This window comes from Camellia sinensis, chromosome 14 (assembly GCF_055761805.1).
Source record: "Camellia sinensis isolate YWXY chromosome 14, ASM5576180v1, whole genome shotgun sequence".
NCBI lineage: Eukaryota > Viridiplantae > Streptophyta > Magnoliopsida > Ericales > Theaceae > Camellia > Camellia sinensis.
In genome coordinates this window covers 44,175,330-44,200,992 of record NC_138974.1, presented here as the reverse complement: position 1 = coordinate 44,200,992, position 25,663 = coordinate 44,175,330, and the positions used below count along the sequence as shown (strand labels likewise).

At 32.0% G+C, this 25,663-nt stretch overlaps 1 protein-coding gene and 1 long non-coding RNA gene across 5 annotated transcripts; both read right to left on the bottom strand.

Moving 5' to 3' along the window:
- Nucleotides 1-5,760: 5,760 nt before the first annotated feature.
- On the bottom strand, nt 5,761-17,789 carry LOC114268248 (RNI-like superfamily protein). Of its 3 annotated transcripts, XR_003631195.2 has the most exons (18): nt 17,461-17,789; nt 17,260-17,338; nt 17,070-17,175; nt 15,937-16,005; nt 15,700-15,861; nt 14,636-14,709; nt 13,343-13,445; nt 13,099-13,141; nt 11,635-11,697; nt 10,025-10,254; nt 8,661-8,781; nt 8,473-8,576; nt 8,058-8,171; nt 7,762-7,932; nt 7,520-7,663; nt 7,292-7,437; nt 6,156-6,380; nt 5,761-5,984 (listed from the first exon to the last, which is right to left on the bottom strand). XR_003631195.2 is itself a non-coding variant. In XM_028209387.2 (17 exons), exons 2-17 carry the CDS (start codon nt 17,321-17,323, stop codon nt 6,229-6,231), a joined length of 1,866 nt encoding a protein of 621 aa, XP_028065188.2. In that variant the 5' UTR covers nt 17,324-17,338; nt 17,461-17,741; the 3' UTR covers nt 5,761-6,228. The 3 variants fall into 3 exon arrangements, 2 of the variants coding, with proteins under 2 accessions (XP_028065188.2, XP_028065189.2); XM_028209387.2 differs by having other exon boundaries at nt 5,761-6,380; nt 17,461-17,741; XM_028209388.2 differs by lacking the exon at nt 6,156-6,380 and having other exon boundaries at nt 17,461-17,732.
- A 3,894-nt stretch (nt 17,790-21,683) lies between these two features.
- Nucleotides 21,684-24,684, bottom strand: LOC145807594 (uncharacterized). Of its 2 annotated transcripts, XR_014350835.1 has the most exons (3): nt 24,553-24,684; nt 22,193-22,285; nt 21,684-21,943 (listed from the first exon to the last, which is right to left on the bottom strand). It is a non-coding gene; the product is annotated as an uncharacterized LOC145807594 (long non-coding RNA). The 2 variants fall into 2 exon arrangements; XR_014350834.1 differs by lacking the exon at nt 24,553-24,684 and having other exon boundaries at nt 22,193-22,323.
- Between the last annotated feature and the right edge of the window lie 979 nt (nt 24,685-25,663).

Here is a 25,663-nt window from a genome sequence, read left to right as displayed (position 1 = left end):
ATTATATCTCACCTTTTAAAGTTTTTAATTTCACAGCAAATGGTAATCTTTATTAATTATGAATTTTATGTTTTTAATTAATTATATTAAAAAAAATTATGATAATAAAGTATTTATATTTTTTAAATTACAAGGACAATACATAATTTATATAAATCTCAAGAGATGCATTTATAATTTATCATTGTTTTTTTGTTAGTAAAGAAGTTAAATGATTTTTTAGTTTATTTTGTCTATTGTTTTTTTTTTTTTAAAACAGAAAGTAACTAGTTAAAAAAGACAAAAAAAAAAAAAAAACCCCAATTAACTACCTTTTTTAAGAAATAACCAAACAGGACCTACTACTCCCCTCACATGCGACCCCACACCTATTTGAAAAAAAAAAAACAAATAACTACCTTGTCTTCTTTCCATCTTCCATTGTCACTGCACTTTTTACCACAAGTTCATATCATGGTTTAAAGTTTCTCAGGTTTATTTTGACAAGATGGTTGAAGATTAATTTTTTTTATTTTTTTAAAAAATATATAAAAAATGTGAAAGATTGTATAACTCACAATGGATTAAAAACTGACTTTTAACTTTTTTGGCTATTCCCAAAAGAGCCTTTAATAAACAATTTTTTTTTTTATCTAATATTTCTCCTATGTTCTAATTGTGCTAAGGTATGTCGATCCAAATTTTACCAAGCAAAATAACAACAATAGGTCCTCAAAATCACCTACTCAACCCCCCCATCCCAAGGAAAAAAGTCCACATGTTAGGAATTATCAATCTCTAATTCACCTAAATTTGATTAATATAATTAAAAAAACCTCACAGTTCATAGTTGATTAAATTGACTATTTTTAAAACGATTTATTACACTTTTTACCCTTAAACTCTTGTTAAATTGTCTATTTAGTCAATGAACTATCGATTAAGTTTATATAAATCAAAATCTATTTAGTTTTTAAATTATCGATTGAATTTGTTAAATCTATAAAGTATTTAATTCAAATCTATTTAATCCTAAAAAGATTATAAAAATAAAATATATGCCTATAAATATTATAAATTAGTAAAATAACCTACATAATTAAGATTTTATTATAGAAAAATCTTAAATTTTTATTTTATCTTTAAAAAATATTTATATGAAGTCTTGTGTATTTAAATTCGTATTAAAGTCTTGTTTCTCAGTCTTACCAATAAAATTAGATAATTTAAATAATAATATAACACAATAATACATTAATTATGTCATAAAAAGAACTAAAAAATAAAAAATAATTTAAAAAATCAATTAAAAATTAAAAAAAGAGAGCTTATGCTCACTTTTCAAAAATAGAATAAAATTTTAAAAAAATTGAAATAAAATTTTAACTAGATTGAGTCTTTTATTAATTTATAATACTTATTGATTTATATTTTGTTTTTATAACTTTTTTAAGAACTAAATAGATTTGAATTAAATATTTTAAAAATAAACTTTGATTTATATATTTTAAGAGCATAGTAGATTAGTCGATAGTTCAAGAACTAAATAAATAATTTGACAACAATTTAATAATATAAAGTGTAATAAACTTCTTCTTCTTTTTTTTTAATTCTAACATAGTATCATAATTAAAACTTAAGCAATCAAGTATCTACCCTAAGTAAGTAGCACAAATAATGTTATATGTACCAATAAATGTATTAACTAGTATACTAACAGATGATGTCACATAATTTTAGAGGTTTTAAGTATTTGTAATTTGTATAATAGGTGAGGGTCAGTAATAATGACATAACACTAGTTGGTACACTAGTGTGTACATTAATTGGTACATGTAGTATCACCGAAGTAACACATGCAGGAAAATATTACCCAAAAACCGCACTGTTCCAGAGGATAGATTGTTTACTATTTCAAGTCGCCTTCAAGTAAGCAAACCAAACTGATAGAAACCATTTTGTTGTGACATTATTGACAAATGCATTTCACCCAAAAAACTAACCCAAATTGTTTGTTAATGCGTCCGCGAGAGCATCATGTTTTGTTTGCTAAATAAGTTTAGGAAGGGAATATGTGTCAAAAAAGGATGATTGACATAACACAAACAAGAAAAAGGCCAACTTCATGACAAAGCCAAGCAACCAACTCCTTTCGGATTTAGATTAGAAAAAAAATAAAAAATAAAATAAGTGGTAAAAAGTTGTCCAACTCAGCTTGTGTTTCATCATGTTAGGTACCCTTAAACTAATATTATATTATTATTATTTAGTTAAAAGGATTATTATTGCAATGTATTAACAAACGGTTGGCCTATACAGCTTAGATGATTAGGGGTTGTTGGATTGGAAAGATTAAGGCTAGACACAATGACAATGCTTTAGAGTAACAAAGACTCATCTTATTACAACTACATGTGAAATAGCTTAGAAATGGGTTTTTTACCGAACCCAAATTCCATGAAGTTGTATTTTCCAAAAAAAACTTTATTAAAATTGTATTTTCGTAACACAGACTTCAAATATAAAAGATTTCATTGAAATTGTGTTTTTACAACACATCTTCAAATCTAAAGTCATGTTTGCACAAAACAAGAAGAGCAACGAAAATATGTTCAAAACTACTTAACTTTAAAATCACAGGGGATTAGTGCAAAACTCAGCCACAAAAAAAAAAAAAAGAAAAAATATGCACCATACCACAACATATATAACATAAACACATGTCACAACTTTTCTCACAAAAAATAGTTCATAACAATTATACTATACCCCTAAATTTCATTTTAGGGTGCACGCCATAAACCTGACATTCTTAATTTTACCATAAAGTAACATAACACATCACATATCCCATATCACAGTGATATTTGTAATTTTCTTATGATAGGTGGTGTACAAAGTAGTATTTTTCCATAAATTAAAAAGAACACCAATCACCAACCCTCACGTGTGTGTGGGGGTGGAAGGGGTGGGGGGAGAGTAAGGGTCTCAATCAGGTCTCTTTTCCATAAACTAAAAAGAACACCAAACACAAGGCCTTGTGCACTCTAAGGCCTCGTTTGGGAATCCTATTTTTAGCCAAAAAGTCAAAAAAATTAGCCAAAAAGCCAACAATCCATACCAAAAAGTCAAAGATTCTCTTTTCTCTCTACTTTTTGCGCATCTTTTCGTAAAAAACTAAAAAATCATCCCAAACATACTAGTTTTTTTTAACTTATATTTTAGCCAAATAGCCAGAAAATTACTAAATTAACCTGTTCCTAAACGAGGCCTAAGATTAGTGCTGTTCAGCAAGATAACTAAAGTGACAGCACCTTTTTAATTGGTGGTCATAATCAATCTACTTTGCTTTACTCTCAAAGGCACTAAAGTACATGTGCCAGACAAAAAAATGAAATCTTACATATTAAATCAAAAAATTTGCACAAAATATAGGGCCACTACTACAATTAATAAGAGAGCCATCATAACATCTGATAATGTAATGTCCAATAATTAAAAGGTTCATTATATGAAGGCTTTAACCTGATGTAACCCCTGTGCTGGACCTACCCCCCTCACACACAAACAAACAAACAAAGATCTAATAGAAAACAATACAGAGCCTTTGTAAAATCAAAGCATACAAGCTAGAAGCTTTAAGTAGTTCCACGAACTACCATAATAGGAAACTAGAGGAACAAGAATATAAAGCAAAAACTCCACAGAAAAAGTTTCAACGCTTCCAATCAATTAAAAAGCATGTTCTGCTGTTATCTCTATAGGTAACCCAGTAGGCTGATTTTTCTGATTATTATTTTATAAAAATTTACAATTTATTTATTTATATAATTGGGTAGATTTTAAACTTTCTACTCAATTTAGGGGTAAACATGTTTAAACACATTTTTTTAATGAAATAACCTATAAGCATGATGTTTAACAATTCTAGCAAAACAGTTTAATCACATATTTATCAAACATGCATTTCTGAAAATGTTTTTGCAAAACACACATTATCCTAATCTGGGAATAAAGCTTAAAATAACCTAGTTATGTAATCAAGTTAAAAAAATATCTTAATTAGGGAAATGAGCAAACCCAATAGTACAACAGACTTCTGTCAAAGCAGGGTTTAGAGAGGGCAAGATTTACGTAACTTTACCCCTATTTTGGAGAGGCAGTTTCCGTGACTTCAACTTGCAACACCAGAGGAGGTCCAGGACAATATTGGCAAGCCTAGGCAATGTACAAAGGCACCATAAAATTATACCAGCTGATAATAGAGCAGAAGAGGGCTGGTTTGTTTTGCTAGCACAGTAAAGATCTATTACATCAGTTAATTTTGGGCTTTATTGAAGCCACCAGATGACAACAGAGCAGAAGAGGACTGACCTGTTGTGCCAGCACGGTAAAGAACAAAAGATACATCAGTTAGTTTTGGGCTTTAGTGAATCCAAACCTAGTAATGATTTCACTTGTCCCCTTGTCCATAGGGACCCAACTCCTGCTAGATAGTCACCCCTTTCCCTCTTTTTACAGCCAAGTAGTGGATGAAAGAATGGAAATTACAGAACAGGACAGTGAAGGGCTGCAAAGAAGACAAGTAGTAGCAAGCACCAGCATTTCTTAGCCCTCTAACTTTTCTGTTATATTAGTAAAGAGCTGTGCTAGCATGCCCCTTTCTCTAATAATAAGCTAAGTAGAAAGGCTTGGGGACTATGGGAATGGGATTCATTCACTTACATTCCAGCTAGCACTACCAAAAGCTCCGGTCTTAAACACCCCTACTACTGCTATGAAGCCTTTCCACAGGTCGTAGAGTCACATTTCCCACAAAATTCCTTTTCAAGTCCATGCCTCATTTTTGGAGTTTAATTTGCAGTCGAAAAATGGGTAAACAGTAACAAGACTACTAAGGCTAGAATCACAAGAAGCCCAAGTGAGAACGATGCAAGGACTAGTGAAACTGCCAAAGAAGCTAATATATATTTCTGGAAGGAATGAGTTTCCCAACCTAAATTGATCAATACTTAAGTCTCATACTATAATATAAAAAATAATAATTAATACTTTATCCTGACAGGCTCAGCCAGATCTTTTCACCCTACATGCATACCACAAAATGAAAAAGCAAAATCAGAGGGACAGAGAAGAAGAATGAAAAAGCAAAGAGAGCAACTATCACCGAAGATAGGTTGGGCACGCATACACTTCCACCAAAAGTTAGTTCTAATAGCAATTAGAGCAGTAGGCTTAGTCTGTATCAAACAAGCTTTCACACAGCAATATGAGATAACCACCACGAAAATGATTCCATAAAAGAAGGCACCTCAGGTATTTTGAACAGAAATATCTGCATCTTTTACAGAACAACAATTCGAAGTGACAAAACCCTTGCAGGATTCTGCAACTTATATTATTCCCTAGATTACAGGTGATCCAGTATAAATACTAAAATTGCATATTCCTGCTCGATTTCTAAGTTTCAAGTTCTTACTGCTTATAGAAGCTACCTAGAGGGCCTTTGATAATGTTGGTGTAACCAGACTGACCATAAATTTGCGATTTTTTGTTTTTTATTTTTTGATCAACCTAACTATAGCCTTGTAATGTAACCAAATTTCGGCATATCCTTGATACAATTTGAGGAATTGACAGTTGTGTTGTTCACAAAGAGTGGTGCATCAGAGAAGTAACCCCATAGCCATTTAATCAGTAATTGAGGGTAAAGCATCCGACATTTAAGTTGCGCTATCACGCGAACTACTGAATGAAATGGACAATTCTAGCTATACAACATACAAAAAAAGAATTTCTTTCATATTATAAGAAAGGTGTATACACAGAATATTCCCCACTAAACATAGAGACTCTTGAACAGAAAACAATTCGTTGAAACCTCCGCTTAATATTTAACCAATTGGGGTTTCACTATGAGACCAAGGGTTCAAGTCATGCCAATTGTAAGATTTCCCCCTTCCCAAACTACGACCTCCTCCAATGTACCAAAAACAAATCTCTCCCTAATAATTAAACAAATCAGAAAAGTAGATGAGCAGCATGCTATATGAACTGTCAAAGGTACAAAGCGAAAAGCCAAAAACAACAACAACAACAACAAAAACATATACTATAAGCATGATACAGGAAAAAGGTTCAATAAGCTTGTTAAACACAACATTTGTCCTAGGTACCTATATGGCTTCACCAACTTCAATAGATAGTAATCTGCTGCATAACCATGGTCCAGGAAGCATCAGAAAACACCTAAGGCTCGTCATCATAGGGTGCATTTGAAGCAGGCAATGATGGGAATACAAAAATGGGCTTTCCATTGATTTGAAACTCATCCAGCATAGAAGCAACAGCAGATTGATCATGCCAATTATTTCCAGTCAAGTCTACATGTTTAAGTTTCCCTAGATAATACCAAGTACAATGAGGTCAAATCCCAATATTCCATACACGACATATATGGAAAATTTAATATTTTATTTTCCTAACATTCTAGTATTAATCTCTCTCTATGCAATTGTGATCACAAATTGGATTTCATTTAAAAAAAAATAAAAATTGAAAGTCCCATATTAAAGGATGACTACACACCTTCAATGCCAAGTAAAGGAAATGTAATTATACTTTAATATGTCTGAGAATGCCTTCACAAGCATTTTGAAACATGATAAGCATCAGTCAGCTTATTGTGCAACTGGAATTTAAGACGGAGATGCAACCTTACAAGTCCGATGATAAGCAGATGACACCTCAAGACATATTTTGAAGGCTTAATTTGTAGAAACCACAAGCAGGTAACACAACATTCAAATAAGTATTTAGAGTCCATATTAAGAGGTTTTATTTAATACATGCATATATTGGGATTTTTTCTACTTTCAAGGTTAAGAGAATCGATTTAAGGTGTAACATGTAACTGTTTAAAAGATTTAATTTGAGATGTAATTTCTACCTATGTTAAGGAGGATAAGTTTTAAAAGGTTAAACTCCTGAGATGGTGGTGTCCAGTCACATCATTTTTATATGAGCAAATTCTTTTAAACAGCATACATTTATAAGCAATAAATGTATGATCTTAAATAACATGACAAAATAAACCAAGATGAATGATTTACAATCAGCACAAAAGGTGCCTGTTTGAGAAAAAGTAAATGTAATCAATTTGTAAAAAAATAAGAGCAATTAATTAATCTTAATGCTCTCAAATTATTATAAAATTTTGACATCAAGATCAACATCACTCTAGAATTTAATGGGCCCAGCATTGTTAATATATATACAAAAATAAAAAACACTCCATATTTGAAACATGTACCTTTTGCAACTTTCAGGGTAGAGCATATTATTGACAAGGATTCAGAAGGCATAAAATTATAGCCTGCATTGACTGCAACAAGTTCTGGAGCCCGTGGAATGAGTGTTGTCAAGAACTTTGCAGATCCAATCCCTCCGCGGTTTTTACTATACAATATTAATCAACAAGTATATGTTTCAGAAATAAGCTACAACACAAGTTCTGAAAAAGTCTAGGCATGAGTAGAACCTCATGTTGATGTAGGCAAGCTTCAAATCTTCTCCTATTTCTTTCTGTAGTTCCAGAAAGCCAGATGAACCCAGCCCAATATCTTCAATATCCAGTGCTTGAATACCTGTGCCCAAAAATTTTCCCAAAGGTGCTCCAACTTTGCTGGAGGACAGCAATATCAGAACCAATACATCTGGAAATGAAATAACAAGAGTGGAAGTCTAAACTCTGTAGAATGAAACCACATAAGCCAGACTAACCTGCCAAGGCCATTTTCTCCAATAGATAGAGAATCCAGTGGCCTCTTTAAAGTTGAAAGAACACCTACAAGTTGACTCACTCCATTACATGAAAGCTCGCAATTTTCCACTTTCAAATCAGCAAAGTGAGAGTCCCTTTCAGACATCTCAACAAAGTAGGGGATTAAACTCCTGAAAAGTCCAGAACAAGTTGTAAGACTGACTGAACTGGACAAAACCTTGTCCCAACACAACAACAAAAAAGAACATATCACTATTTTCATTAAAATATATGAGGAATGAAAACTCAAACTAACTTGATTCCCTCGTCCTCAAGAGGATTGTCACTTATATCCAGAATTTTTAAGGTAGGCATATGAGCCAAGGCATTTTTAAGACTCTCTGAATCATCTTTGTGTAGATTATTCCCCCTGAAAACAAAGAAGTAACCTTGTCATGCACTAACAATGTTTGAAACAGAAGAAAAAATCCCCTGAAGTTGAAATTGGATTTGCAAGAAGAAGTTTGCATTCTTTATTTCCTAGGTTTCTAACTCATAGTTATAAAATAGAATCATGAGCATCAGGGGGACACGAAGGGCATTCATGCCACAATTATTTTATAAATGAAAGCCCTTCATTATGCATTCTGTTGTTCACAAGTCTATTCACAATAATCCCATGAGTTCATTGTCCACAGAAGACACAGAGATTATACATCAATGGGGAATACCTTAGATTGAGCACACTTAATGATTGCAATGACTTTCCTATTCCTGAAGGAGACTGGGAGCAACTTGAGGATCTCCATCTAAAATGAGAAAGCCAGCCAGAAATCTGCAATATTGCAATAAAGTTTTATATTGGTTTATTGTTGTAATAAAAAACTCAATAGAACATTAAATAAAATGCATTACTCACATTGTTTTCTGAAAGGTCCAGGACGGATATACCAGATGCAGTGTCAAGGAGGGTACTAAAAACCATTTTTGCAAAATTCTGACCAAAATGGTTGTCACAGAAGCTTACCGAAGACAAGGACCTGCCACCAAAATGTGATGAGCTTTAGTAGTTGCAAAAACTCCTCTGACCAAGTGAAATGCAACCTGATGTCCATGATGACATATATAGTTTAACGAAGCTTAGGCACATATCACATGTTCAGGTTCTCACTGAACCAGCAGAACTGCACTGCATAAGGCACTGGAAGAGAAAACCACAATATGCAGAAAAGTGAAGGGTGCTATTTCTAGAATTTGGATGGTTAAGCTGATCTTGGTTGTCTCCCCATACACGCTGTTAACCACTGTCCTTGATTTGGTCTTCATCTTTATCCTTTTTGCCCCTCTCTCGATGACTCTAGTGATAACAAAACCCTCTCTTGAAACCAACGAGTATCACTAGTTCTCCAAGCCCTACATTACTGGTTTTACACTGCGTCTTTAAACCTATTCAATCCCTAAAAGTACCACAAATCCTGACCAACCTTGAAGTTCTTAAACTCCAGTAGTATTATGCCAAACTGGTAAAAAAGCAGAAATAAAAATATTTAACAAATGAATCCTTCTGTAATTTGTGACGCTAAATCCACTACATTAGATATGCCATTTGATGCTTTATGCGATGGAAAAGCTACCCTATTTGAATAAACATATATACCCTGCTACATAATCCTTAAAAGTTTCACATTTTTTTTTATAATAAAAATCAAAGAAAATTTTATTAGAGAACATGCCAAGGGGGCACAATCTCCAACTTTTTCTTCAGAAAAACAATTGTATCATGCTCCCCCCAAGTTGAAAGCAGCTCTAATGGATTGCTGGGAATTAGAAATTGAACATTTCTGCAATAAAATCTTCAAATGATAATGAATAATTCTTGAAATTTATTATTTTTTTAAAAAAAAAAAGAAAAAGAAAGAGAGCATGCTTGCTGTCATGCGAAGTTCAGTCAGCCGTGGACTACATTAGCAAAAATGTTATATCAAGCTTAGGACAATATGAAACTGGAACTTTGTTTTATGCTCGTAAGGTTGTAATATACATTGACGACCATACAGAGAAACAATTTATTCCGCTAAGCTATTTTGTTGCTGTATTCTCATATAAAGAAGAGAATTAGCCCAGCAGGAAGAGTGTTTCCTCACAAAAGTAATCAACTTGAATGCGAATTATCATCAACCTAGCAAATCGAATATGACTCCCCACTCAAGCAATTAAAACTTCCAAATACATGACCAAAGTTGAGAGACACCAAAGCCAAAAAATGAGAGTACCCAGACAAACCTTCCCGATGATAAAAAAGATGCTAGTCCAATAGGCAATGAAAACTGATTGGTTTCAAGAAAGCTTGATGTCTTGATTGAGAAGTGTTCTATTACATGTGTTTGAAGATCCTTCACGTGCAGAGAATCACAAATTGTATTCACAAAAGTGGAAGAAAGCTTGCAGTGAATAAATTCAAGTGATTTTAATGTTCCTCTGTTCTGGTTCAAAAGTTTGCATAATCCTTCAACCTGTGAGATTTACATGGTAAACAATAAAATCATCAGTCGGAAGACAGCAATCAAGTTAACCAAATTCATTTAAACAATTGAAAACGTATGATCAAAGGGAATTTTGAATGCCGTTGACATTAAGGCTAAGTTTGGCATCCTTTGAAAAAGTCAAAAAGTTACTATCCTATTTAAGTCACATCATCTTATTTAAGTCACATCACCTCTCTACCACATCACTTCAAATCCAACCCATATTTCATAAAAAGTCAAAAAGTGCACTTATTTAGAACATCCCAAACAACCCCTAAATAGTTCTGCTTTTCTTTACTGTCCAAAATTATTTAATTCTTTTATGACATATGAAACAAACTTTATTGGCATATAAGAATCAAGTTATCAATGTTAAGGATCTTCTGATCGTCCTTCTCATGATGAGACCTCGGTGATCTATTTATGAATGCCTCTAGGCCTTGCAAATGCCCATTGCCAAATTCTGCAAAAACCTTAGCCACATAATGGCAACACCCCCCCCCCCCCCTTTTCTTTTTTAGGGATAAAAACCCTACTCTCACCCAATTTCATCACCACAAAACTGCCCCCTGTGGTGACGACGGCAAACCTTGACCAAACCAGATCCCAAACGGCATCACTAAACAAGCATACGATCATAGTTCACCATGAAGAACCTCTACCAACACTGAACAAGCCCAGCTGAGATCATAGTGACGGAGCCAAAGAACTCATCGCACCCCCTTCCCCTCTCAACATTTATATAATGTATAGATTAATTCATTTAGCAAATTCCGAGACATGCATAACCACAATAATAAAATTTAAGCAATTGTAGAATGCTAATTCTTTCCTTTATTATTATATAGGCATAATAAACTACATGCTGAATTGAAAAAAGGATAAAGGGGCTGCAAAAAACGCCCTTCTTACATTGAAACCATTTTGCCTATTGGTGTTTCAAACTCACAGGTTTAAGAACAAAAACAAAACAAAGCATCATTTTTCACACCATTCTGGAAACCTTCAATTGGTTATTCCGCAGAATAGAGTCAGCAGGTACTGAAAAGAAAGAGATATGCGTATTTAAGATTGTTGGAGGACAGAGAACTGACAAACAAAAAACCATGGCAAAGATTCATAATCATACACAAATGGGCCACTAACCACAAGTATGCATGGGCTAGTTGGCTCTTTTTGTTTTGAGGTCGCTCAGCAAACCAGAAACAGCTTCAAGATTCCTAGTTCCTTCTCATTGTTTACCATTGTGCTTGTTTCAGTTGTTAAAAGTCACTTAATTTTATTTCTTTATTCCAGAAGTTCTTAATTTCACCACACAAATCTGCCGATATATATATATATCAATAAAAAAAAATAGCCTAGGCTTACATGCTTTTTGGACTTAATCCACCGTAGTTCCAGGCCTTGCAGGTTACTGGTCCTCAATAAATGCTGCAAAAGAATAGTAATTAGAGATACAGAAAGAGAGGTGGTGTAAATTAACGGCCAAAGTTATAATAAACATTAATTTCCAAAGCTTTTACCGAAAAAAAAAAAAATCCGAAGCTATACCTTCTCTGAAAGACTCCTAAAACAATTCATTCAAGTCGATTAAAATTAAATTTTTATTCGAATCATTTCAAAAATCTTTTCAGAAATTAACCGAGTTTCAACTCCACTTGGCAATATTAAAAAAGTTAAAACATTTTAATTCTGTAGAGTATAAAAGATTCTTGTCCAAATCTGAATTACAGCAGGAACATAAAAACTGAGAAGCAGAAGCAGCAAAATACTTTCTTCCGGTATTATAATACCAAAATGTAGTACTTCGAGCATGCAACGTTGTCCCAATTTACTTCAATTTTTTACAAATACTAGAGAAATGCCCACTTTATGATCTTCATTGGACAAAAAATCAAAACCAGAAAAGGCAAAACAGACAACTTATTCTAAGATAATAATTCTCGGTTGTCAATTGAATATATGATTTTCTAATAACCGCAGAAGTGATATTCAAGTGAACAAGTCGGAACATAGAAGTATGTAATAACTTTGAATTTTTAATGTTCCACGACACACAGAATTGTGAATACCTAATAAGTGGAAAGCTATAGATTGTATACAAGGCAGGAACAGGCATAACTAAAGGGACATTTTCTTATGTATTATGTGCCACATATTATTCTAAAGCAACTGTTGTTTATCAAGTTGGCATTTTAAATTTCTGACATCATTATGCATTTATTAAAATGTGCAGAAGGTTGCTTCCAGCAGGAACAAGAAAACTAGAAACATGAATTTTTATTGACCTATAATGTTTGTCCTTCCTAGATCTTCAATTAATCATTGAAAACTTATGATCATTTGGTTCATCCTATAGCTTTTGTAGTCATCCTTTGCCAAATAATAGATTAGAAAGAAGATAAATATATAAACATAACTGAATCAAAAGGTAAGCAGGCTTTTATCAAAATAGACACAAAATGCTTGGTGCTCGTTGACAATGGAAAACTTCAGATAAAATAAACTAAACTACGCCCAGTTTAGTTCACAAAGATGCTCAAAAATTGAGTTTCTGAAAGATGAATTGGGAAAAAAACCCTATATATGTAGAGTAAGTAGAAAAACAGATTTAAGTAGCAAACTGCATTAATTACTTCAGATACACCTAATCTGACAGAATAGACTTTGACATCAGACACAAGAGTAAACACTTTCTGCTTTTTGTAATTATGCAGAAGTGCTGACATAAAATCATATTCAAATTGATTTAAGAGACATAACCACAAGAGACGAACTAACACAACATTGTTTGACCAGGATTTTCTCCCATCTATAGGATGTGTAACTTACACATGTTTCTGCAACACAGAGTACACTTTGAAGTCTCAGACATCTGCATGACAGAAAAACATGTTGCAACAACCTAACTCTTCAAGAACCCAAAAAAACCAGCAAAGTAGAAAAGGTTTGCAGGTGAACAAGGGTAAATGGCATGGTACAACATACTGTGCAACTAAGTTCACTAAAATGGTTACAAATTACATTGTTTATGATAGGTTTACGCTCCGTTACCAAAACTGAAATGATATGTTACCTGGCATAGCAACCAAACTGTTGACAGTGGTAAGACAACTTTGAGTAGTCACCTCTAAAACAACTCGTCGGTTCTTCATAACCAATGGGTTTTAGGATGGTATCTGCGCAGATCAAGAACTACATGAAATTCAAGATTTTTGTGAAGTGTTTGTCAGAGAGAAGATGTCCTCCTTTCTTCCATTTGGTATGCTTAGAAAGAGAAAAGAGGGAACCTGCGAGAAGCTCTTCTAAAGTTCCTCTTTGGCCAAAAATAATTTCCACTCATATGATTTACACAGGCACATATAAAATAATATAAAATAGATGTGTCTATATATAACATTGCGCATATATATATATATGTGTGTGTGTGTGTGTATGCTTGAGCAAAGTAGGTTAAAAAGATTGTTCAAGCTCGCTAAATCCTTTTTAACCCCTTATGGTTTTGGCCTAAAGCACTTACCCCTTGACATTTAAATGTATACAAAACCCCTAATGTGGTTTTGACTCATTTTGCACTTGACCTCCCTACCATAACTAATTTCTTCAAAATTGACAAAAATTGTGCCGCACACCCTATTTTGAGAGTTGGCATAAAAAAAATAAAAAATTGAAGTCAAACTCCAGAGTGAAAAGACAATTTTGCCTTTTTTTCATCTTCCCATTTCAAAACCCTAACCTAAAAACCTTTAACATTAACCCTAATCCACTCACCACCATTGCCACTGCCGCCACCCCTTGCCATGCCCTCCCTCCCTCCTAAGCCCTCCACCCTGGCACCCACTCTCATGTAACCTTCCCCCCCCCCCCCCCCCAATACAGAATGTCGCAGATCTCCAACCGCCACCCCTCCATATAGAATGTCGCAGATCTGCAAGTTTTCAAATTTTTTTTTTTTGTTTCCCATTTACTGTTAGGAGTCAACAACAGTTGTGACAAGCACCAAAATGAATGTGTTGTGTATTAAATGTCAAAATCTATATGTATATCTATGGGTATAGGTATACTGTTTAGTCATGGGTGATGCTATTGGGGTGAATGAATCTGGGTGAGGTGGGTTGAATATGGCGGTGGAGGTGATGACGCAGTAGAGAGAGGGGAAGACAAGATGCAGTGGGATGGGTATAAATGTCTTTGCATTTTCTGTTAGCAACGTTAACTTTCCACTTTAGACTGAACACGTGTGAGGGTGACTTACATATTTTTAAATGATATTGGGGTGAAGTGCTTTGGGGTCAAACCACAGGAATAAAAATATTTTTGCCCTTTTTTTAAAAGAGCAAATATAATATTAAAGCAAGCACCACCTTACCTGGAATTCTTACTTCACCAATACAACCATCAAAAGTTGGGAGCAAAACTATCTCTGCTGCTTCATCTAGGCAACTGTTTTTCAGGTCAACATAACAAAAGTGCTGAGAAAAGAGTGAATGTAATGAAAAGTAAGTGTTTTGGTTTCAATTCTTTTAATTCAATTTTTTGAAAATTGAGTTTTTTGTTTTTCATGTTTTTTTGTTTTTAGTAAATATTTTTATAATTTTAAGCAATTTTTTTATTTTTTTAGATGCACCTTACTTAGATGTATTTAAAAAGTAAAATATTTGTAAAAACATACTTTAAAAAATCAATAAATACATAATACGAAAAATATATTGAATTTTCATTTTTTTTTTTTTTTTTTTTTTGCATTTTTGCTATTTAGTGAATTTTTTAAAGATTTTTTTTATAAATATTATACTTTTTAAGTGTGTTTATGCTAGGTGTACCTAAAAATTAAAAAAATTGCTTAAAATATTAAAAAGATCAGCGAAAACAAAAAAACATGGAAAACAAAAAATTTCGGTAGCGTTCGGTAGAGTTTTAGAATTATGATTTGAAAATAAAGTTGTATTTTAAGTTTGTGAGTTTTGAAATTATGATTTGAGTGTGAAAAATTTGTTTGGTTATGAATTTTGAAATGAGTTTGAAATGAATGATGTGACATATGATATTTGATTCAAAAACTTACAACTCATAACCAAACACACAACCCAAAATTCTATTCAAAACTCAAAAAAAATTAAAAAATTCCAAAAACATTTTTTATTTTAAATATAAAATAACAGGTGCAAAAAAAAAAAAAATTAACACTATTCGGTCAATTGGCCGGACGTCTGGGGGACGTCCGGGGGATGACCGGGTAGACGTGTTTTGAAAAGTGGGTGTGGAATCAATTTTGAAAGCGCTAACCAAACACTACACTCAAACAAAGGGGTGGAATAAACTTTCAAAAGCTTTACCAAATAAAACCTTCAATTTTCTGAAAAGTGAATCCTGAGTTATGATACCAAACAAGCTGATAATCTCTAATATTTCAATCAAATCAAACCGGCCTACTTCTGTAAATGTGCTTCCCAGTACATCCGTTGCCAGTCATTTGTCAATTTACATTCTTCTACAACTTGTTTTGACAACCAATTTACTGCTCGGTTCTGCCTGGCAGGACCAGGCCACCGTGACTTATATAACGTTCTCCACACTGCATCAAAGTTCAAATATCTGCAAAAACATTAACTCTATAATTAGACCTGTTGAATGTACAGTTGGTGATTGAATACACCTTTTCTTTCAAACCTTTTGCGTTTTCTCTGATTTCCAAAGCAATCATTTGCAGATTCACTATCATGCCAGTTCTTAAATGGCCTGCACAAAGAAGAATTAAGTTGTCTTATTAGAATAGCTTCACATTTTTCACTACTTCTTTTGAAGTATATGGGGATGACCGCATTAAACCACGAAGATAGAGAAAGTGAAAAATGATTAACTCAAACACAAGGGCTTTGAATCAGCATGAGTTTCAGAGTAACAAGAGCCACTGAGAAGTATTTGAAAAGTACTATATGCAAATTAAATTACTTGTATGTGTTTCAATTATGATTCCAAGACTGATGAAGTCACCACTTATGAAAAACTTGCTCGAACAGTCAAAGTAGTCAATAATTTCAAAAGATTTAACATGAAAAGGAAAGAAAGAAAATGCCACCCATTGGAGCTTCTTAATCCCAAGATAAGAACAAATACACTGAAAGTGTCTCTCCCTGTTCAATCTTTAAGTGTTTTGATTAGAACAGGAAGACAAAATTAGAATGCAAGAAAAATAAGTGAATATACGTTACCCGGTTAAACAAGAAAAGAAAATAAGTGGAGCCCTTTAGCCAATATTCCACAAACAAAGTCAGAAGGTAAGTAATAGGAACCAAGCACAGGACGTGTAGCATGAGATTTAAAAATGTTGACCAGCTGCAAAACTACATCAGACAAAACTACTAAACCAAGCTTGTATATGGTAGCAACATAACAGACACAACTGCTAAACCACTACGTGGCCTCTCCTACACGATTAATTTAGGACATCCATATGAAATACTTAAATTGTAGAACCCTTCAAATTGTACATTCAGCAGATTTAATGACTAAATGGTCCACAAAGCCAGAATCTCTTTATGAAAAACAATACAAACTTTATGGTTGAGGGAAAAAAAATCTTAAAACTGATGAACTTTAGTGACTAAATGTTAGCAGTGCAAAGTCATAACACCTAAATAAATAAAATCACATCCATTCTAATTTAAATTAAAAACCTGTGACACAATTCCAAACAAATATAAAACTCATGTACACAGATGTATAAATGAATCAATTTTATCTTTACAAAAACTAGTATATGTAATTAAGTGAGGAAATTAGAGTGAGTTTTTTAAACTGACATTTGTTCTTGTATCTTTTGCAAGGCCAATGGAGGTAAAAATGTCAGCAAGCTATCAAATAAATCCGATGGAATTTCATATACATGCGGTGGAAGAGTATCATCATCTGCAACCATATTTTAAGAAAAATAAAATTAAATAAAATATAAAATGAGAGAAAAAGAGAGAGAATAGTCATTCGAAAAATTACCGCTAAGAATTTCTTTCTTAATTGCAACCATACATAAAGTATACAGAGATGGAACTTCACCCATTCTTGAAAAAATGATCTGCAATTTTGCCAGAATCTTCAATTACGATTTCAACTCAAATTTACAAACAAGAATCAGAGAAAAAGCTATTACAACATCAAAAGAAGTAAATTGAACAATTGAATTGCAAACTAGGTCACCTTTCAAGCCATAGATCGATATTCTAGGGCATATCAAGTTTACCAAACAAAACCCTAGATTGCATCCTCATCGATCACCGTCAAAGCTAACCTATGTCTGGAAACCCCGCCGACGAAGAAAATAGACGCTAAGGGGTTGTTTGGGTGATCTATTTGAGTTATGTGATTATCAGTGAGAGATTTGTTATGCGACTATCAGTGACTATCAGTGGGAGATTGGTAGCCTCCGTTTGCGACTTTTTGATTTTTTTGATAATTTTTCTTTTGGGGTTAAAAGGTTTGATTTGAGGACAGTTTTTTTAAATTTTTTTAGTGAGATATCTTCTTATGAATTTATTAAAATACCCTTGATAAGATTTATACTTGTAATTAAAATATATTTGACGTCCACGTCAGCTTTCTAACTGTCCGAACTTCTTGTTGTGTGTGTTTTTTTTTTTTTTTTTTTTTTTAAATTTTTTTCTTATTTTCAATTTGGATTTGGCGTTTTTAAGCTAACTTTTTTTTTGGGGGGGTTTGATTTGGCCTATTTTGTTTAAATTTTTTTATTTTTTATATTTTTATTTTGGGTTTTATTTTATTTTGGTAAAATATTTATTTATTTTTTTGTATTTTTGGTTTGAATTTGATGTATTTTGTTTAAATTTCAATTTTTTTATTTTTTTATTTTGGGTTTTATTTTGGCTTATTTTGGTAAAATAATTTTTTTTTTTTTGGTTTGGATTTAGCGTATTTTTTTGAAATTTTTTTATTTTTTTATTTTGGGTTTTATTTTGGCTTATTTTGGTAAAATATATATATATATTTTTTATTTTGGGTTTGGATTTGACGTATTTTGTTGAAGTTTTTTTGTTTTTTATTTTTTTATTTTTGGGTTTTTTATTTTTTTTATGTGTTTCATTTATTTGTAAATTACGTGGCGAATGGTAATTTATATTTTATTTTTTATTTATTTTGTTTCAATGAGGCATATTTTCTCGTTATTTTGTTTTTAATTTACGATTTTGTCATTTTTTTATTCACTCAATTTAATTTGTTTTTATTTTTCAAAAATGGATTTTCATGTGTTTTATTTATTTGTAAATTACGTGGCAAATGCTAATTTCTGTTTTTTTTTTTTATATATTCCTTTTACTTTTGGATGAGGCCTATTTTTGTTTTCTTTTTCGAACTGGCTTTTCTCTATGGTTTTTGATTTTTCAGAGTTAGGCACGTCACCAACTGGAAGTGGGTATATTCTCGTATAAACACATACATATTGTACATGATGATATTTTTGAATACAGTCTGTTCCACATGTGTTACCAATGTTCCAACCCTACGAAAATTATGTCGACTATTATATATTTCCTAACATTCCGTTATTATGCATGTAATATAATTTGTCACGTATGCAAAGGCGCACCAATGCCATATGTGGGTCCTCATCCCTAACCATTAAACCATCCTCGTCATATTCAACTTCTGGTATGGCATTTACTATTGTTATTGCCTCTTTCTCGTCACAGATTGGGTGAACAGTTGTTGGATTACCTGTATTTCGCCGTATATAATTATGTAATGCCATTGACGCACCTACTAACTGAACTTGCACATTTGCAAAGTCATAGCGGGGCATGTCTCGAATAAACCCCTATCGATTGTTCCAAACACCAAAAGTGCGTTCCACCACACTGCGTAATGACGAGTGAACTTTGTTAAATAATTCCCTTGGCGTGTTTGCCATTGTGTTCCGAGCAATACGTCGGAATTCTTGTTGGTGGTAACGGTGGCTTTTGAATGGTGCTAAGTAACCTATCCGGTTTGGATAGCCAAAATCGACAAGATAATATTTGCCTGCAGATATGACAACAATGTATGACACGAAAAGCAAACATTGTGCTTCATTTTCAAGTAAAGCTATTTCCGAAAAAAAATGTATAGCCCTATAAATCTAATTCATGGCCATGTGTTACCTTCGTCAGGATGTGGGAATGGCATATTGTCATTCGTTAGTATCTCGTTGAATATGTGACTATCATGCATACTTCCTTCCCATCCGCACGAAATGAATATGAAACACATGTCAAAATCCACTGCGGCCATGATATTTTGCGTGTGACAGTATTTCCTACCGAAATATGTTGCCGCATTTGGTCCCGTAACCCATGCACTTACATGTGTTCCGTCTATTGCGCCAATGCAATCCTGCAAACAACCCACTTCTTTTGTTGCTTAAACAGGTAACAAGTGTTTGGTTTTTCCTATACGTCACCTTCAGTTAATAATAAAAACAAAATAACTGACATTCTTTATTTATATGTCAATAATGGTTTTCAGTAGTACCTTGAATGGTAGGTATTTCCGTCTAGACCGCACGTATGAATGTATATGATGCTGACTGTATGTGGGGCGGCAATGAACTACAGTGAACGCTTTCATGGAAGTTAATACGTTATGCACGTGCCGAGACACAGTCTCCCCCGAATGTTAGAACCGTTCTTGAATTTCCCGATTTTGCTTCCCTTTCAACACATAGATAAACATTGCAACGTTTTTTTCAACAGCTAAGCCATGTGGACGTTGCGGGACTTGTAACCCAAAATCATTTACTAATGTCTCACACAAGGCGACAAAAACTTCTTTTGGCATGCAAATATTTTCCTCAAATCGCCCCATATGGCCCGCATATAGTTTGGATATCCATGCATTCCTGGTCAGTATAGAATTGCGACATGGCGTTTTGGCCATGTGTTTTGCGTACCATTTTGTCGCATACTGGCATGGTTGTAGAAATGTGCAGTTGTGTTCTTGTTGCACTTGGACCGCCATTTGATTAAACATTTCCCTTATTCCGTCATTGTTGCTTCCATCCCACAGATTCATTATGTCTGATGCGAAACCTACAAGAGTGGCACTCTGTCAATTAGTTTGCTTTCCTTTCATTGACTCAAATTATTTGGAAAATTACAATAAACAAATATATTAAAATTGGTTTTCATGTAAGCAATGTCGTCACCACTGTCAGTAGTAACGCGTAATGATATGAGTTTTACAAATTGGTAACCTGTTCACACTACAACAAATTTGGGATTTAAAGACGAAACAAATTTGTCCCAAAATATATATATTTCGTCACCCAAACTAATTACGACAAAAATTTTTCGTCACTCGTTTTGTCGCCAAAGCCTCGTCGCTAAAGGGTCGTAGAGACGAAAAAACAATTTCGTCATTGAAAATGATAAATTTGTGACGAATTTTTTTGTCTCCAATATGCTCTGTTGGGAACATACTTGTAAGTAATTAGCGACAAAATATTTTGTCATTAAAGGAAGAAATTAGAGACAAAAGTATTTCGTCATAAATATAAGAAATAAAGACGAAATAATTTTGTCACGCTTAATATAAACGATGACGAAATTTTTTTGTCAAAGAAGCTACCAATAGAGATAAAAACAAATTCATCATTAAAAATGATAAATTTGTGACCAATTTTTTTGTCTCTAATACACTCTGTTGGAAACATACTTGTAAGTAATTAGCGACAAAATATTATGTCATTAAAAGAAGAAATTAGAGACAAAAATATTTTGTCATAAATATAAGAAATAGAGACGAAATAATTTTGTCACGTTTAATATAAACGAAGACAAAAAAATTTTGTCAAAGAAGCTACCAATAGAGACAAAAACAAATTCATCATTAAAAATGATAAATTTGTGATGAATTTTTTTGTCTCAAATACACTCTGTTGGGAACATACTTGTAAGTAATTAGCAACAAAATATTTTGTCATTAAAGGAGAAATTAGAGACACAATTATTTTGTCATAAATATAAGAAATGGAGACAAAATAATTTTGTCACGTTTAATATAAACGAAGACAAAATTTTTTTGTCAAAGAAGCTACCAATAGAGACAAAAACAAATTCATCATTAAAAATGATAAAATAATGTCAAAAAAAATTCGTCACACATCGAGGATAATAGTGACAAAATGTGACAATATTTTTTGTCACGACAAATGCATTTAGTGACGAAATAAAAAATTCATGACAAAATTAATCATCCACCTAAGCGAAATAAGAGACAAAAGAACCTTCTTTAGGGATGGAAAATTTTGTCAATAATTTCATAATATTTTTTTCCATATTATACTTATTTTATCAAAATCTAAATTTTAGTTCAACAAATATAACCCTGTTCATGTTGAAACCTGTTGAATATAACAATTCCATCACAACTTAACCTAACCTGTTATCAACACATTTACGAATTAACAAAATGAAAATATCCATTCATCATCACAAATAATTTCATCCTAATACAATAAAATAGTGAAATATCCACAAAATATCCAAAAGTTATAACTTGTTCAATTTTACCAAAAATCCAACAATAACTAGTGCAACTACACAAAGTATGTGTATCCTTATCAAACAAAAATGAACATTCAAGCAAATTAGATCATTGTTGCACGTCAAAAATGTCACCCCAATCCAATCTGCAAAAAAATAAATTAAAAGCTTTAGTAATTAATTAATTATACAAAAGATTAAAAATATTAGTAACTCATCAATTTACAATTAGATCAATTATACAATTTACCCCTCTAACAAACTTTTTTTTCGAGATTATGAGAACAAAAAATTAATTTTAAGGCTAATTCACAAATGGTGCATCCCATTAATGTGCCGTAAGTTCATATAACTTATATTGGTCCATTTAATTCTTAAAGTGCAAGGATACGTACCAGTTTTTCTACTCTAACAGGGATTGACCTAGAACCACACCTGTGTTTTGTATACATCCTTTCTCTGTTCGCGATGTTACCCTTTGATTGCTCCTATAAGAAAGAATGACCAATATAATAATGAAATGTATCATTAAGACAAATATGTTAGCTTTTGATTGTTCCTGTAAGGAAGAATGAAACAATATAACAATGAAATGTGTCACTAGTAAAGCAAATTTAATGCTTGATAATAAAGAATTGCATTGTTCATATCTATCCTTTTCCTATATATCATTTCAACTTAAAAGATGTTTCAAATTATTCACTAGTTTCATTCAATTCTTTGAAATATAGATTAGAGGACTTGTTGAGATTTCATTATAAGATGATTTTTCTGGGTGAAAAAAGAAAAACGAGTAATTTACACCGTTCACAATTAGGGGGGGCATATAAGCATGGGCAAGATAGATTGTGAAAAAATCCATTTACATTTCACAAGATATGGAACAATTACTGATACCAAACTCATATCCCTTTCTTTCTTCCATAATTATATCAAATCTAAAGTTCTGTCTTAATACCCTGTATTAGTTACTCAGCTAGTTTCTTACCATTATCATGAAACTTCAGACCAAACTCAAGAACAAACAGAAAATACAATTATAAAAACTGAAATCTTAGTTCTTTATTCTATGACGTGAAAGATGCATTTTAAGGAATCATAAATTAATCTCCTATTATGTGAGCCTTCCAATCCATGTTTAATAGTTTCCCTTTCTCATTTTGCCACTTATTTGGTTTTTATTATGTTTCACTTACATGCTTAGAGGATAAGGAAAAAAGAACACATGGAATTTCACAGCAAATTGATTGTGTTCTTTCTAGTTTTTTTGAAATCTCTCCCTATTCTAATCAAATTTTATCTAAGTTACAAGCAAAAGAATATGAAGTTGCTACAATTCATCCAAATTACTAGCTCTCTGTTGATCTTCTACCTCAATGCTTTCTGAGAGGCCTCATCACAAAATATACACAAAAGTAAAATGACACTACTACAAAAACATATAAAAATCACACTTTTTTTGTGTGATGTATGTTATTTAATCACACCTTTTAGTTTTGTTAAAGTGTGATCTTTGGGAGTGTGATTAAAAGGGGTCATTTTTAATCACATATTTTAAGTGTGATTAATAACATTTAGATCACACCTTTTAAGTATGATTAAAAATATTTAAATCACATATTTTAAGTGTGATTAAAAATATTTAGATCATAGCTTTTAAGTGTGATTAAAAATATTTAGATCACACATTTTAAGTGTGATTAATAACATTTAGATCACACCTTTTAAGTGTGATTAAAAATATTTAGATCGCATCTTTTAAGTGTGATTAATAATATTTAGATCACACATTTTAAGTGAGATTAATAACATTTAGATCACACATTTTAAGTGTGATTAAAAATATTTAGATCACATCTTTTACAGATTTTAAGTGTGATTAATATCTAAAAAACATGTGATTAATAATCAGATAAGATCACACGTTATATGTATTTGAAGAATGTAATGCGCACTATATACTATATTTTGAATCACAACCATATATTGAATGGAATAACGTCATATATTTCATAAATGAAAGTTAAATGTTTAAAAGTATATACAAAGGAATTAATAAAAAGTTTTTAACTGTGCTTACATATATTAAAAAATAAAAAAACTTGAAAAAATGAAATTGTTGAATTCTTTAACCATATTTTGCATTTCTCCAAGAAATTTCTGACTTGAAAAATAAAAAACACAAATTAATTCAGAAACCACTAGAAGTATATGAATAAACTTAATATTTTTTGTAGAGATTGTTCTTGTCTTACAAAAGACAAAATCGAACATTTTCTCATCACACTGACTCGTCATCTACTGCATCAATAGAAAATGAATAACAACTTTGATTATTATTAGTATAAAATGCTTGGATTACCATATATAAATATGACATATACATAGAATCAATAAATCCAAAATGAAAATCTTCAATGTATGAACAGATATTTTAAAGTCATAAAACCAAATATACATAGAATTAACAAATCTAAAATGAAATCTTGAAGTGATTATATATTCCTTACCAACTAAAGAAATTGTTGATTAGCAATTTAAATAACGGAAGTTATATCATACTTACATTAGATTTCAACTCATATTCTTTAGTACGAAATTAATCCATTCAACTCGCACTTCATCAAGTTTGGTTTCCGTGTAAGTCTTTTTTCCATTGAATTGCAAGAGGTTATTTACAAAAAATTAGATAATATGAAGAAGATGTACAATTATCATGAATATAATAGTAATAAAAGTATAGAATTTATCTTACATTTTGTTTTCCAGCTGTTTTATTGTCACTCTGATCAGAGTAGGGGACATACTGCTGAGTTTGGTGATCGTAAGAATACCAAACCCCATTGTTACCATCATAATATAATCCTGCACATTTATAAAAAAAAATAAAAATAATAATAATAATATAATCCTGCAAAACACAAGAATAAATAAATAAATAAAACATTGATCTTCATCAGAAACTAGACCAAATTCTATTTGGTCTACTCCACTAGCACTAGTACCCGTCCAGTTCGTTAGCAGCAAAATAAAGCATGCTTGCATAAAAATAGAATACATATTATCATAGATATGCTTCACCTGATCATGGCATTAAAAATAAAAAAAAATATTAATACTTTATGTTACATATTTGTTTACCACTAACCCAATTTTAACTAACAAACCATGCCTTCATTGATTAGTATTGTTTTGAATTTTCAGAGTATAAAACAGAATATGAAGATATACGAATATTTCACAAGTTTTCTCACAATTATAAAACAACAAGAAGATGTTGAAATCAAAACAATAATGACATTTTCTATCTGAGAAGTTGCGAATGTCAATATAAAATATCATCATTTCACTCTGTTTATGACAATATCATGGAGTTGGGGGGTTTAAGGCTTCTTGTGGCCATGACTCCATATGTTCATGAGAAATGACATCTGTGAATGAACCGACAATAAATACACAAGAAGAAATTGGTAGGAGTAAATATTTTTTATAAAACAAAAATATTAATTATTTTCAAGAAATATTCCTCATGAAAACTTTTGTATATCTCCACAAATTAACCCTCTGTAAACCTCAAAATTTGGAAGAAAGATCCCCCATCAGTATATTGGATAGGTTTGTTAACAGCACCCAACAAATACTGCTCTCAAAGTTGTACAATTCTATTGAGTGATGTCTCTCCTCTCATCTCTCTGAATAGTGTAGAAATATCGGGGCTCTGCTCAAAATTTCAAATATAAAAAACCTTGTAACAATTACTAAAATTATATTTTCTTAAAATAATCCATACTGAAAACCATCAACAAATGCAGAGCAATCCAAGCCAACCATAAACTCCAAAATAGAAATGCTGTCAATGTAAATTT